Source organism: Streptopelia decaocto (genome assembly GCF_964273445.1).
Source record: "Streptopelia decaocto genome assembly, chromosome: 3".
In the NCBI taxonomy this organism is placed as follows: domain Eukaryota; kingdom Metazoa; phylum Chordata; class Aves; order Columbiformes; family Columbidae; genus Streptopelia; species Streptopelia decaocto.
Genome location: NC_138656.1, coordinates 23230060 through 23244571, shown reverse-complemented (window position 1 = coordinate 23244571; position 14512 = coordinate 23230060). Strand labels below are relative to the sequence as shown.

Genomic DNA, 14512 nt, shown 5'->3' with positions numbered 1-14512 from the left:
ACCATGAGACCAAAAAAAAAAAAGAAGTTTCTTATGCTCCTAGCCTTTGCCAGGAGAAGGGGCACACTGGAAATCCCATTGTTTCCAAGAGCTCCTTCGTCAAGGCACAGATGCAGCTTCTTGGCACAGAGACAAGAAGGAACAGAATGCGTGAAGGATGCAGGAGTCACTATCCTGCTTGATGGCACTCACAGGAAAAAGAAGCTGAGAAGTGACAAGAAGAATCATCTCACGATCTGTGCCTGGGAAGAAGCATGGAAATGGAAGGCACCGCTGCTCCCATTCTCAGTCTCATACCAATTTTCATATTCCTTTTGTCTTGCTTTCCCTCAAAGGGTAGGGCAGCACTACTACTCTGCTACATGGTAGAACATGTTCTTTATCCATTTTGTTACAGAATTGTATCTTTTAATAATAAAAATGATGCAAGGCCTTCCTTTTTATCATTCCCCAGCAGTCCTCCTCCCACCCCTCCGGTGGTCCTGCTGTAGCTCTGTGTGCACAGATGCACACACACGTTTTGTGAAGGTCCCCAGGTTTCACTCGCTGTCCTCCAAACCTTCCTGGCACGCAGCTCATCCTAGAGCAGTCCAGCTGTGTGGTGGGTGGATCCCAGAAAGAAACAGCCACTCCATAAGTCCTGCTTTTTGCAGGCACATTTCACGGATGCCTGACAAAGACCATCAGGCATAGCCTGGTTACCCATCCACAACAGATAGTTGGGAACATGTGAAAGATTCATCTGAAAAGCACATTTTTATCACCTATGTTGTCACAGCATGCTGAGGCATTTCACCTCTGTTGCAGATGTCAGTTAACATCAGGTGACATCAATAGCTTTGCATTTTCTGTGACTCCAGACCCAAAGTTTGTCTTAGGCATCAGAAGCATTTCAGGGCTTGCAGACCAGATGCCATAGAACTCTCTTTTTGGACTGAGCGTGGCTCTCTGTGCCCACATAGGTACACCAGACAGCCCTTTTCCTACACTGAACAGCCTTCACTTGGTAGCCTTGAGTGCAACAAAATGGTGGAAGGAGGAAGAAAAACTGCGTATGTTTAGGGCAGTACAGATAAAAGTATAACATGATGAACAGGGAAAATTGCATTTTACCAAACGTACCGGATGGATTTCACCTGATGAATACACACTCATTGGTGATGTTCTTTTCTGAAGTGGAACTAAAGGAGGTCTGTCTCGTGCATAGGGTTGCTTGTGGACTTTCCTTTGAAGGATCAAGGAGAGAAGAATAGCCAAGATGATCAAACCTAGAACTACCATCAGCACTGCAAACCACAACTCATTGTAGAATTTTACACGTTTGGACTCCGCTTTGTCCTTCTCTCCAGGTGTTGTCAAGATCAGGCCTGTAAAAATCAAGAGGGATTAGGGGAGAAAGGGAATGTTATTTCAGAAAGCGTTTAACAATATGCTATCCCTTTCCTCGCTAATAAATTAGGCAGAAATTTAAGTAATTTTGTCGTCATGTGCTTATTTGCACTTATGTTCAAGGTGGCATAATGGTTCAATATGCTAGAGGGCTATAATAAAAAGCTTACTACCCTCAAGAGACCCTGCTTAAAGTTCTGGCATTGCTGCTCAGGCTGGAAATCACCACTGCATCAGCAGCTCTTGAGAAGGGAGGCAGTGGAGGTGGAATGCGAGAAAAAAAAGGGTTCTCCAAGTAACCTTGAAGAGTGGAAATGACTACGGTAATTTCAGAGCATGTCATACAGACAGAGGACATTCTCTCCAGCACTGTGCAGTGGCAGGCCTGTGCAGTTAAAAAGAGAGAGGGAGGAAGACTGAGCTGAAATGAGTAATAAATTAATATAAAAGCAAGCAAGAAGAAACACTTCATTGCTTCTTCCCCCACCTGTTAGAGAGAAACAGCCACTCAGTTGGCTTTGCTCATACACAACACAAGCATAAGAAATCTCAGTGACAGGATTTCCTGGTTATTTGCAAACCTACATGCATATCTAGACTCTTTGCTAAGGATTTTCCATCACCTTTGCTTGCAAGTCTCTGCTGCAAGTTGCCTGCAGTGCTGATGAAGTTTGCAGCACACTCTGGCTACAAGCAGCAACCAAAAGAAAAAAAGGAGCAGACTGTGGAAGGTGATGGATGTAAAATAACTGGGAACATTTTATAATGCCTTTACAGCAGCCTTGCCTGAAATTCTGCAGGAGGATGGAGTGAGAGCGTGAAAAGGAATATAAGGGCAATGCAGTGTAAAGCATAATTGCAAAGACAAGGCCCATCTCTTTTAAGAAGCTGAAGAAGATGCAACTCAAAAAATAAATAAATGAATTAAAACCAGTATGTCAGTTTGAAATGGTTTGAGCTGAGCTTTGCTTCCCAGAAAACTAAGGAGATAAAATCCTGAAACTTTTTATTGGTGTCTACTACTCAATGGACAACGACTCTATGGAATTTCATCACAGCAAACTCCTTCGCTTCCACAAAACAAGCAAAGGCCTCATGGACAGAAGAGGAAGAGAAGGTGTTATAAACGGGGTCCTTATGGTGTCTCTTATGACATTCTTGTGGACTGGTTAGGGGAACACACCCCAGGTAAAACTGCAGAGACTGGCTGGTTGCTCATTTGAAAGGAGCAGGCAGGTGCCCATTGCTGGGGTGGGTGGGATGCAGAGAGGAGAGAGGATGTGTATTTTCATTGTCAAACTGAGGAGTACTGCGGGAGGACAGGATTAGAGTTTGATACAGTGTTAATTTGGAAATAAAATCTGGAACAGAGCAGATTCCATTCAGGAGGCAAAACCACTACATTTTTGAGCAATATAATTATGTAAAAATACAAGAAAAAACTATTACACATATGAAAAGAGGATCTGAAGCTGATCATGATGGAAAGGAGCAGAAATCCATCCATGGCAAAAAAAAAAGGCATGTTATCTACATACTTCATACCCTAAGGCACGAAGGGATCCCCTGATCCTTCAGTGAGGGGCCATCCTGTCTGGCATGCACAACATAGCACATTTCTACCACAAACACATTAAATGAATAGATGCTAGGTAATTGCGTCACATATTTACCAACTCCATCTGCAGTGTTGTACTTGATGACCGGTGTCACGGCACTCCCTTCATCGGTGATGCAGGTCACTTGAAACAAAAAGGCTGGGCAAAAAGGTTATAAAATACTGTCAGCAGGAGAAATCAGAATTCTTTAGATGCCGCTTTGTCACCATAATCCACCAGTAGAGATGTCCAGGTTTGAGAAAAGCCAGACAGGCATAGCACATCATAACCCACTTGAGACCCAGATCAGAGCCTCATGATCCCTTACACATGGCTGTTGAACTTACAAACTATGAACAATGGCAGATCACAGGTAGTTCCCACTATGATGTTGCTACAAAATATGTTCCTCTTTCACCACCCAGTCCTCCCTCTTCCAATGACATGTAGCTGTCAACTTCCAATTTATTCATAATTTTGTTCTAAATTCCTCATATTCTGTTAATGGCTGATATAAAAATGTCAAGAATGTTTAAGTAAAAAAATTATTAGCACTATTGCAGGAAAGTGAAAAATAAATGACAAAATCCTTTAAAATACAAAGCCCCCAACAACTTAAAAACAGATTTTTTCTTCCCCCCCCCCCCCCATTTACAGAGTTTCCTTTTATTTTAAAGACTGCAAATTGTTGAAAGAGAAACTAAATTTCAACACATGGCTGATTCCAAGAGCTATTGACTTAGTTTTGTTTTTTAAAAAAATGCAGGCTGCAGCCTATTCTGAAGCTGAAGATTTCCATTCATTTCCCAGAGTGCAGCCCTGAAGGGTGAAACTGCAATGCAGCTCCAGGATTTGGGAAAACTTGGCCCTCACAAGGAGTCAGAACAGTCTCACCCAGACAGGCAACAAGATTGAGAGGAAGCTCAGCTCCAAGGATTTTTGTTTCAAGCATCTGCCTAGATATATCTTAGTGTCTCTGTAGTACACTCCTGTGCTCTTAGCTTGGGATGGGTATGGAGAGTTTTTCTTATATTTGGCACGCAATAACATTAATATACCACAAGAGCCTTTCACAGAGAGAAAGCTACAGGAAATTAAAACTGACTTTTGTCAGACGTCCTTGGCAAATAGAGCTCCGTATCAAACCCACTGTAGATGCGCTGCCCGCTCTCAGTTAACGCGTACTCCTTCAGGCGGCCATTCAGGACAAAAGTGCGGCTCCAGTCTATGTGGATGGTAGATAAATTGCTGACAACGGAGAATGGAGCCATGTACCGAGGTGCTGTGAAAGAAGGAAAAAAGCCAACAGGCATGACTGAGTTATACAGCGCAGAGAAGAAGACTCTGCATGATACAAGCTCTCTGTCACACATGCTCCCTCCCTCTCTCATATACGTGTGTGTGAGTAGGGAGGGTACATGGGGAAACAAGAAAGCTGCTGTAGCATGCCAGCCTCTACACTGAGAAAGCAGAAATATCTCCTATCTTTAAAACAAAGACCTAGAACTCCTTTCCTTTGCCTTTCTGTACATGGTACAGACACTAAAACTGTATAAATTGAATTCTAGCTTAAGGTGGGGGACAGGGAGTCACCGGAGGTTCTGCAAGTTCAGCTGCAGCATGCCGGGCTGTGGGAACTGAACTGCTAAGGAACTCTTCTGGAAGCCCCAAGAAATTGCCCAAGATGATCTCTTAACACAGACACACACACATACATGAAAACATGGGGTTTCAGCAAACCAAGAGCAGACAGCAGGCAGAGAGGAAAGAAACCCAGAACTCACTTCAGGGAGGAAGAGTTCATCAGTTAGGCTCAACAGCTTGCTGACAAAAGACTTCATTGAAGTTTGAGGTGGCCCTTTCTTGTGGTTTTGCCATTAAGCCATGCGCCCACCACATGCTGGTTTGTTCATAAGAAAGCTTCTTGTCCAGCTGCAGTTTGCTGCTAATTGCTCCCTGTCACTAAAGCAAACCTTCCAGGCAAGGGGAAGGAGGCATTCAGAGGGACTCAGGAGACCCGGTGTGAAGAGGTCAGCAAGGTGAGAAAAGCAAGACTGAAAGAGAAGGGCTGCAGACCCAGGGGATGCAGGGGTTAAAAATGGCTTTCAAACCCCTGTGTTCTATATGTCCGACCAGTTCATTATGAATTTTATCCATTTAAAAGTTCATTATCATGTTCTAGCCTTTTAGCTTTCAATGTAATAAAACACAGCTGTAGAGATAAGGACTTTTTTTTTTTTTCCCCCCAGTGGTGACATTAAAGAAAATCTGGGGCTGTTCTACCTGAAATTTTCAGCTAAGGATGTAGCCGATAGATTTTTAGTAATTACTAGGCAGAACTACCAAGTGACATAAAAGGGATTTTTAGAAAGCTGATTCTGAAACCCTGACACGAGACTGTATGATAAAAAGTGAACATCCTCTTTGCCCTGACTGGGCAGGCTGAGGTGAAATGCCAATCTCATCTGTTATGGAATGACTCTGGCTACAGCACTATAGATCTTTTTAATAAAAGCTGATGTTAGACTACTACAAATTCAGTTTTGATGGCAAAATCTATTCTGACTGTAGGCGCAGGTCCTGCACGTTAAATTTCTGTGCAGACCACCACACGGCCTTCAAGTATTGCCTGTGATGGTTAGATGGGTAGCAACAAATGCTTACTTCATTGTCAACAAGGATCCAATCATTCAGATGACATCCATGGAAAACTCTCACGAGCCTTGACAGAAATCTGGCATGAATTAGGATAGTAAGATTGTTCCTGAAAAGAATCACCAGGCCTCCCTCAAGGTCTCCGCTTTACTTAGGGATTATTTATTACTACACCTCACTCTTCTGGTAATACTTGAACATTTTATGTTCTGCAGCTTTTCTGCCCATTCTCAGTAAAATAAAAGCTTTCCAGGCTCCTGAGACAGAGGATGTGATCTCAGGTGATGAGCAAAGAATTATTTTTGAAGGAATGAGCAGTCAAGCCCCAGAGCAGAATTTCAATGAATGGGCAGCAGAGTCACAGTGACCAGAAGAGCAGGTTTCTGAGGACATCAGCTTTCACAGAGGTGGAGAAGTCATTTGGTGCTATGCAGCCCTGTTCATCAGAAGTGAGCGTTGGTGATCAGTGAACCATTTGTCATACTCACGCTCTTTTTCTGTAGTGAAACCAATCCATTCCGAGGCACTGCTGCCAACAGAGTTGTAAGACACAACTCGCAGGTTGTAGGTCGTGTAAGGCTCCAGGTTGGACACGTTGGCACTCTGTCCTTTTCCTGTATACTTCACCTCAGTTGGGCCAGGACTGCAAGCCTTCACTGCTGGCTGTAGGTTCAGGGGACAAGCCATATACACATGGAGCTCATAGCTGGCAACAAAGTTGAGATTTCAATTAATCAAGAGCCCTAATAGTGTAAGGACCAAACATACATTTCATCCTAATTGCTGTATGTCTGGCTATCAGAGAAGAGAATGGACCTCATCCCAGTTTCTCCCTTGGAGATTTTGGCCCCAACTCTAAGATGCCAACAAGCAGTCACACAGTGAAACTGTTGAAGCCTGTTACCTTGCTGTTCACTTCTGCAAATCAGGATTTGCCTTCGTAATTACAAGATGCAGCTGTCTTTTCGCTGCCAGTTAATCTCACAACTTTTTGGCTGTGCAGCCACAGCTGTCAGGCAATTACCTCCACTCACAACACCTCTCAGGTGGCATTTAGGCCACACAGGACTTCCCCACCAACACTGGGAAGGAGCAGCATGGCTGTCACAACCTTCCAATGCTTTTAGTCCTGCAATTCCAGCCCACGTCCAGGAAAATCGTTCTGCTACCACCCCTGGCTGAGGTGGGCATGTTCAGCTGGGTGGCAGCTCCTACCTGGTGACAATGCCGTTGGGTGACTGAGGCGCGCTCCACTGGAAAGAGGCGTTCCTGGAGGTCACGGTGCGGATCTGCGGGGGAGGCTGCTCTGAGGGTGGAGCTGGCTGTGTGGTGATTTGGGCCATGGGTCCTTTGCTGCAACAGTTGAAACAGGTGCAAGCCTCCACACCAATGGAGTATGTGGTGAAAGGTTTTAGACCATGTATAGTTTGCTGGGTGGCAGTCCCTTCTGACAGCTATAAAAATTAAGAAGGAACTTGTCACAGCTTCAAGCACCACAAGTACTAAATAAGGGTTACGGAGGTGAATTAACTCCAGAAGAAGACAGACACAAGGTTCTGTATGTCCTTTAAGTCTGACATTAATGCAGCTGCTGTGTACTAAGAAGTCTGCATTCATTTTTCTCCCACTACGAAGTTAAAGGGCATTGTTCAAAGGAAAAGACCATGCCATCAGTGGCCCCACAGATGTCCTGAGTTGAGCTGTGACCAGTGTATATCAAATTTCAAATGTCATTCTCAGGAACAGAGAAATAGAAAACCTTCACGGAGAAACTCTGGTATAAGTGGTACTGAAGCAAAAAGAGATTAATATGCAAAATAGCTCCATGATAATTGTGCTAGCAAATACTCATGTGTATCTCACAACCTTCTTCAACATAGATACAGGAGACAGTGTTGGGCAGAGTGATACAAATGTGTGTGGTGGGTCAGTTTACTCACAGGTGGGAGAATGTCCTCACTAGTAGGTATCTCTAAGTTGAGGGGGAACATGATGCTGCTTTGCATTCAAACAGCCATAGTGCTGAGTGAGCTTGTTAGGAAACTCCCCTACGCTCAGCAAGAGAGATGTGGCAGTTCTGGCAAAGGAAATGGTGCCCTTGTTCTGAAACCACTCACAGGAACTGCCACTTCACATCATTGCTATAGTCATTTGTGGGTATAGCTTCTTAAGCCAAAGAAATAAAAATATGTAGAAAACTCCAATGAGGGACAAAATCTGATCCCATTTGGCAGAACATGATTTAGTAGAGTGGCAAAAAATGGGAAGGAAAAAGTCAAGGAAGCAAAGGAGAGCACTTAATACTTTTTGATGGCGGAGCCAGCAGCACGGCAGGTGTGAGGGGATGGAAATGGAGGGCTGTGGTGGCACCAATGAGGTGAACTGGCTGAATCAGACATGGACACAGCCAATCGCACTGGAAGGAATAACTGTGTAACATGCAATTGGTAGGCAGCTTAAGCTCACAGACCAGACTGAGGACCTTAGAAGGGGTCCCTAGCACTTACATGCTGAGAAAGATGGGTCAAGGGAAATAAACCCCATACAAATATTTACCCGTGTGTAAAAAAACAAACAGATAAGGCTACAGACAAAAAATATTCCAATATTTTGCATTGGTTTGGTGGTAACTGTTCCAAGCACCTTCCAGAGCCCTAACCTTTCCCTACATCTCCCTGTTTTATAACTAATGAAGCCCCGAAGGTTTCCTAAGCTGAGAATGGTCATTTCTGAACACCTAATGATGTCTAGGCTGAGACACCAAACACAGAAGAAGTTGCTGGGCTACTTGCACTATTCTTCAGTGCTTTACCATTAAATACTTATTAATAGCAAGAAAGATTTTTGAGGGAAGCCATCCAAAGCATAAAATCACTTCCTAATGGCTGCAGTTTCTGCCTCTACTGTTTGTACTGGCGGGAGCTGTCTGGAAGTATTCTGTTTGGATGCTTAGCTACACCTGAACAATACTGCTGATTCCCGCAGCAAGCAACACCTGAGAAGTGTTTCATGATTAAGTTAGTTCCTTGCAAAGCACATTTAGATGAGTCAAAGAGCTGGTGGTTCTTTGGCCAAAAAGAGAGCACTGCAGAGCACTTAGCAACGGGAGTCCAGGAAAGGAAGACAGTCTGCAACCAACAATAGCAGCTTATAAGAAAATAAGATTGTTAAAACTAGAAAACACAGGCTCAAATGGAAGTACAGAAACAGCGTTGACAGTACTCACCACCACATCAGTCCCTCTGGTATCGTTAGAAAACAGCCTGTAGATACTGACCACCCCATTTGGCTTAAGAGGGGGGTTGATGTTCACCACGGCCACTGTGGACGCCACCGTGCCGAAGAGGGGAGCTCCCAGGCCCTCGGGAGGCGCAGGGCCTGTCCGGCAGCGGGACCAGCTGCTCGGCGTCCGGCCTGCTGAGTTTACTGACCACACCTTCAGCACACAGAAACAGAGAAACTCTTAGCGAAGGACTCAAGCCTACAAAACATCCGTGGTTATCCAGGGGTATTGCTGCAGCCGTACTGACACTGAGAAAAATGTAGTGCAATGACACCCATGCAAAATGTCTCTTGACTGTCGCTGAGCACCTGTGTCAACCCAGTGACTTTCTAACAGAAGAGGGGAATGTTTCCTACTGCTACATTTAGGGAAAAGGAGCAGATTTCATGCCTCAGACAGTGTGTGTTCCTGTGTCTTCATACCTGATCCCCAAACCCTGAATTCCCACCGCCGTCTGTGTCATAGCACGCAAAGATGGCTCCTTGAGAAGCTGTGATCAACAGTGATAATGTTTTCAAAGATACCTGAACAAAAATATTGATACGTAGTCCTGCCAGTTTCTCCCTTCTACACATTTCCTTCATGTATTCAAGCAGCCCAAATTAATTCAGCCTAGCACCGTGTGACACTGAAGTTACGTTCACCTTGACTGAATCACACAAGACAAACTCTAGTTACTCTAAAAACCGGAAAGTTATACGGGAACATCCTTCTCTAAAAATATTAATATATCAATCACATTTTCGGTAACCCACAATATAAATAAAGCCTATTGCAAAGTATAGGTAAGTCAGCATCTCATTTATTTTCACAACATTTGCTTTATTGCATGAGCACAAAGGCAATGGCTTCAGTTCCAAGATTTCAAAATTCAGCAGCTTGAATTAGACCTGATTAAAAGCCACATGTCTCTATGAACTATGCCTACTGATTTTGTCAGCTTCCCAAAACCGGGGTGATCTGCAGACTACATAAAACTCAGCACTTATTAAACACACTATCCAACAAATCTGCATGAAAATTAAATTTTGCTTTCATCAAGGAGTGAATAAACATATGGAAGGATGTATAATCTTATTTATCAAAAACCATTTGTATAATTAAACACGAATATCATAAAAGGTTGCCTTAGGTCGTCATTTGCATGAGTAAGTAATTTGTAGAATGTCAGGTACAATAGACAGAATAGATGGATGTGTGAGCGTATAGGGTTAAATTAGGCTCAATATTAGCCAACCACATAGTGATCAATCAGAATGATAGATCTAAATGGCAATACAAGAGGACTGTCTGAGCGATTTTTAGTATAAGTATTCCTTAGTAAGCTTTCATGTCGAGCAGTTCTAACTATAGTAAAACATGTTCTTATATGATCTGCTTTGGGCAGAGGTCCTGGAGAAGTGGATGGTGGGACTGTGCTTTAAAAAAAAAAAAAAAGAGGTCTTCAAAACTGACCCTGGAGTCCTTCCAGCTTGCAATATTAAGTTCCAAGACCACAGGACACTTCACAAAGGGCCTGAGGAAGGAAAAAGGCCAAAAACTACAACAGTGGCTTTGAAGACTGTGGTTCTGCCAATTACAAACCCAAAGTGACCGCCTCATTCCATCAGTAACACATAGCACCATCCAATGAAACACTACTTAAGTGCAGATGATGCCCTACAATAAAAAGCGCAGCCAAAGCACTTTCATTTTCAGTGAAATCAGTAATTTATCTCCGTTGTGAACTTTTCATAAAGTCAAACTCTGTTCACTTTACTGCAGTAGGTCAAACCCTCTATCTCAGTTCAGTCCCAGCTGCTACAAAGATTTGCCCACAGTTGTTCATTTCGAGGGGCATATTTCTTTGTGGAGATAATAAGCCACATATGGAAAGAGCAGCATCAACTCAGTGTTCACACGAGTTCAAACACACCAGTTATATGCAGGCTGTGGCCTTAATGAGCACAGAGCGTAACAGTGTCGGACCTGACCTGCTGAGCAAGCAGCCCACAGCAAAACTGAAGGTGGTGATTTAGGAACAGAGGCTTTCTGTGTAGCACAGGAATTCAGCCTCAGAATGGGACCCCTGAGGAACTTTAGAGAAGAGAGAGATGCAGCTCACTTGGGAAGCAGATACCTCACTGAGAGTTGGATGGAGACACCTTCCTCCATGGATCCCTCTCCTATCATAGGTGCCTACTCCTTGTCTGTTAGAAAACAAGGGTTATTTCAGACAAACAAGGGCTCTTTCTTTCAAAACACTATCTTAGAACAAGAGAAAAGGGGATGCTCCTTTCATACTACAGATTAAGTGGTTAAAGGGACTCCACCAGAAGGCAGGCAATTTAGGTTCAACCACATGCTCCAATGGAGGGAGTCAAGCCTGCTGCCCTCCAGAGTGGGGATGCCCAAGTAGATGACCCATCTTTGTACTTGGGGTGCTCCCCGTGTTCTCTTTGGGGCAGTCTTACTGTGCATGAACACAATGAAATCAAGGTTGACTGTGCAGAGCATGAGCACGTGGGAGCAAAGATGTTTCCCCAAGCCAGCCCTTCCTCAGGGAGGTGAGGGAGGTGGGAGGAGGCTGATGTTGCACTCCATCCACCAGCCACCACATGCCTGTCCTTCTTGAAAGAAGGCCAAGGTCATGGCTGCATGTGTGTGATTCTGACGGACAGGCGTGCTCTGAGCATGCCTTCTAGACTGACACCAGCTACTCAGCCCTGCCAAGACATGTTTCCACCAGAAAACCTCTCGGTGTCTGTGAAACGCCAGCTTCTGAGACAGCCGTGACAGCTAAACAGGACTTCTGAGGGTCTAAATTCTGGATTTACATGGACTTAAGCTGGATTCCCTTAACTTCCTCTGCTTCTGCTCAACCATCTGTAAAAGGATGGATGGGTAGAAAAATATTTCCCTTTCAGAATCGCCATCCAAATAAATCCTGGGCAGTGTCTGGAGACTTGGAACAGTAAGTGCCCAGGACTGAATGCAGATGGAAATGCTGATGTTTAGCCACTTCTTTGCATGAAGAAATGGGGCAGCATGGCAGCAGAAGCCACAATGAGGAGTGCCAGTTAAAATCAGAAGTTTGGTTACGGCTTCTCAAAAAGTAGCCACAAAATGATAATGGATTAAAGCTGTTGCCTGGTTAGCCTGGTTAAATTGAAATTCCATGGTTTGGACTTTTGTAAAAAGCTTTTTGGGCTCACAGAAATTCCTTCTAAAGTATGATATAATCAGTACCAGAAAATATTTAGCTGCATTCATATAGAAATGTAAAGAGCTTAATAGGCAGCAGTGTATATAAAAGAGGAATGTGGGGCAAACAAAAAGCAATAACATCTTGGGGATGTATTGAATGGCAAAACACAGACAGCAGAAAGCCAACAAAAGTTTCTTATAACTTGGTTTTCTGAACATAGTGCCTCCAAAAGCATTAAGTCTGACATCATGGTGCGCAGCTCAGCACCCTGATAAAAGATGTGCTGCTGTTAATGACTGCACTGTCCCAAAAAAGCCAGGAGAGGGCTCCGAAATCAGCCACATGGGTTACCATTTAAAATGCTTTATCAATCTGCTGGCCCCTGGCCCAGACTGCACTTTGAAGTGGAGCCAGAGTGAGAGAGAGGGGAAACCTCTTCAGAGACCGTATATTTGGAGGACTGAAGAATTCCAGTTACAAGTAACTAAGCTTTTTTTTTTCCCATCATAACTGAGCCTTCACAGATCTCTGCTCCTGGAAGAAACTGGGGATCAGCTATTACTCAAAATGGTTACAGCACAACCTGAAGGTCCATCGGGACAGCAAGAAGGGTCAAAAACTATAAGGAGCAGGAAGAGAAGTGCTGAGAAGGCGGCCAGAGCCTTATCACAGTGAGCCCAGCCTGTTTGAGCTTAGTAAAGCTGAGTAACAACTCCTCCCATAAAGGGCAATAAAATCACAATGGTCCTCAGGCTTAGAAGCAAAAAAATTATGGTGTTGTAGATTGTGACAGTGGAAGAAGCCCAGTAGATGACTTACTTCAACCCTAAGCCACACAGGTTCATCTGCTGCAACACTCTCAAAATGCCAGGTGCTTACCAAGGAAGCTATGTTTTAAACTAAAAAACCTCATATTTCATTAAATTGAGATCATATGTGAAGGTATTTACTCCATACAGGAGGTACTAATGGGAACTGAGGGAAACAGCTGCATATATGCTTCCACCGCTCCTCCAATGCTGCAGCACAGGAAAGGCAGTAGAAGAAGAAAAGCTGTGGCCTCACCATGATGAAAGAGGGAAGGCAAAGAACTTGCCAAAATAAAGCACTCAAATTAACCTCCCTCAAAGGACAAAGATAGTCCAGGATTGAAGCAGAAAACACAGTGCATGGCCAAAAATACCCCAAAACAAAGAAGCAATCCCTTGATCACATGACTGATTACTTGAAGAAGCACAACCATAGCTGGCTAAGCAGCAGTTTGGCAGGGGATGTTGTACCTGCGAGAACGCCTGCCAGCTCACAGCACTCATATCTCAGACCTGGCTCAAACAACTTGACAGGCATTAAGGCTGCAAACACAGGGGTCCACCTGGACGACCCCAAGCAGGAATCCTCTCTGCTCCTGCAAAGGGGAGCCTCAGACAGACACAGCCCATGGAGACTGAGAAACTCTCCCTTACTGGAGAGGTCTCATTTGCTTCTGCTGAAGCATGGCAAGGCAGAAGGGTGGACTGGCTGGCAGTAGCTTCCATATCTGAAGGCAGCAGTCCTCAGCTTCTGCTGACTTCCCAGGCCAGGGACAGCTGGGACCCCCTGCTTTGCATGGTGGCCAGATGCTGCTCACCCTTCCTGCTTGAAGGAAATCAGCAGAGAGGAGAGCAAGCCAAACAGCTGACTGCCGACCAGCCATGACTCCTGGCTCCCACCACATCCTATATACACTGTGCATCAGACCACTCTGCACGGCAGTTAATCTGCAGTCCCCACAGTTGTCTCTGTGAAGGACAAGATCTGGGTTCTGTATGTGGCAGCAGCTTGCACTGAGCTCCTGCAGGCACTCGGAAAACAGCCGTTTGCCTTTAAAAAAGTCTCATTAGTAAATCACTGCCTACCTTTGGCTCTGAGCGCTGCTTAGAGCTGTAGGGCAGTTAGGTAGTGCTGTAGGTTCTGGGGAACCTCAAGGTCAGACCAAACCACCCCTTTCACAGGTGCACATAACTCTTTATTCCTGCGTGTAAGAGTTAGGTATGACTTGGGTCTCTGCCCTTAAGGCATCGATGGGCTGCACACACCTGTCACTGCTGGTCTTTCCAGAAAGAATTAAATGCTGGTACTACTCGGCATATGCCAGGAGAGACAAATGGTAGCAGAGAAGGGTTTGTACCACTATTTCTGGAATTGTTTCATGGAGGTTGCAAAGATGCAGCGCTACTTTGAGACTTTGCTTTGGATTTCTTGACTCAGATTTGTCCAATTTCTAACTCTACACTTAAATCAATGCAGAGTTTTCATAGAGTAATTCTTTTTCAAGATAGCAAGACATTTTAGGGGTATATAAGATACGACATCAGTAAGTTCAGAACCACAGGACCCAAGTTCTAGTTGTGTTCAAACAGT

The 14512-nt window shown here is 44.4% G+C and overlaps 1 protein-coding gene across 1 annotated transcript in view; it reads right to left on the bottom strand.

The window, feature by feature from the left end:
• Positions 1-14512, bottom strand: part of USH2A (usherin) — a 383410-nt gene that overhangs the window by 4411 nt on the left and 364487 nt on the right. Inside the window, exons 64-69 of the mRNA XM_082050056.1 lie at positions 8869-9078; positions 6858-7096; positions 6131-6348; positions 4093-4269; positions 3063-3146; positions 1123-1367 (exon numbers count right to left, since the gene is read on the bottom strand). Of these exons, the coding sequence (XP_081906182.1) occupies positions 1123-1367; positions 3063-3146; positions 4093-4269; positions 6131-6348; positions 6858-7096; positions 8869-9078 (1173 nt within the window). The remainder of the gene's footprint in view (positions 1-1122; positions 1368-3062; positions 3147-4092; positions 4270-6130; positions 6349-6857; positions 7097-8868; positions 9079-14512) is intronic.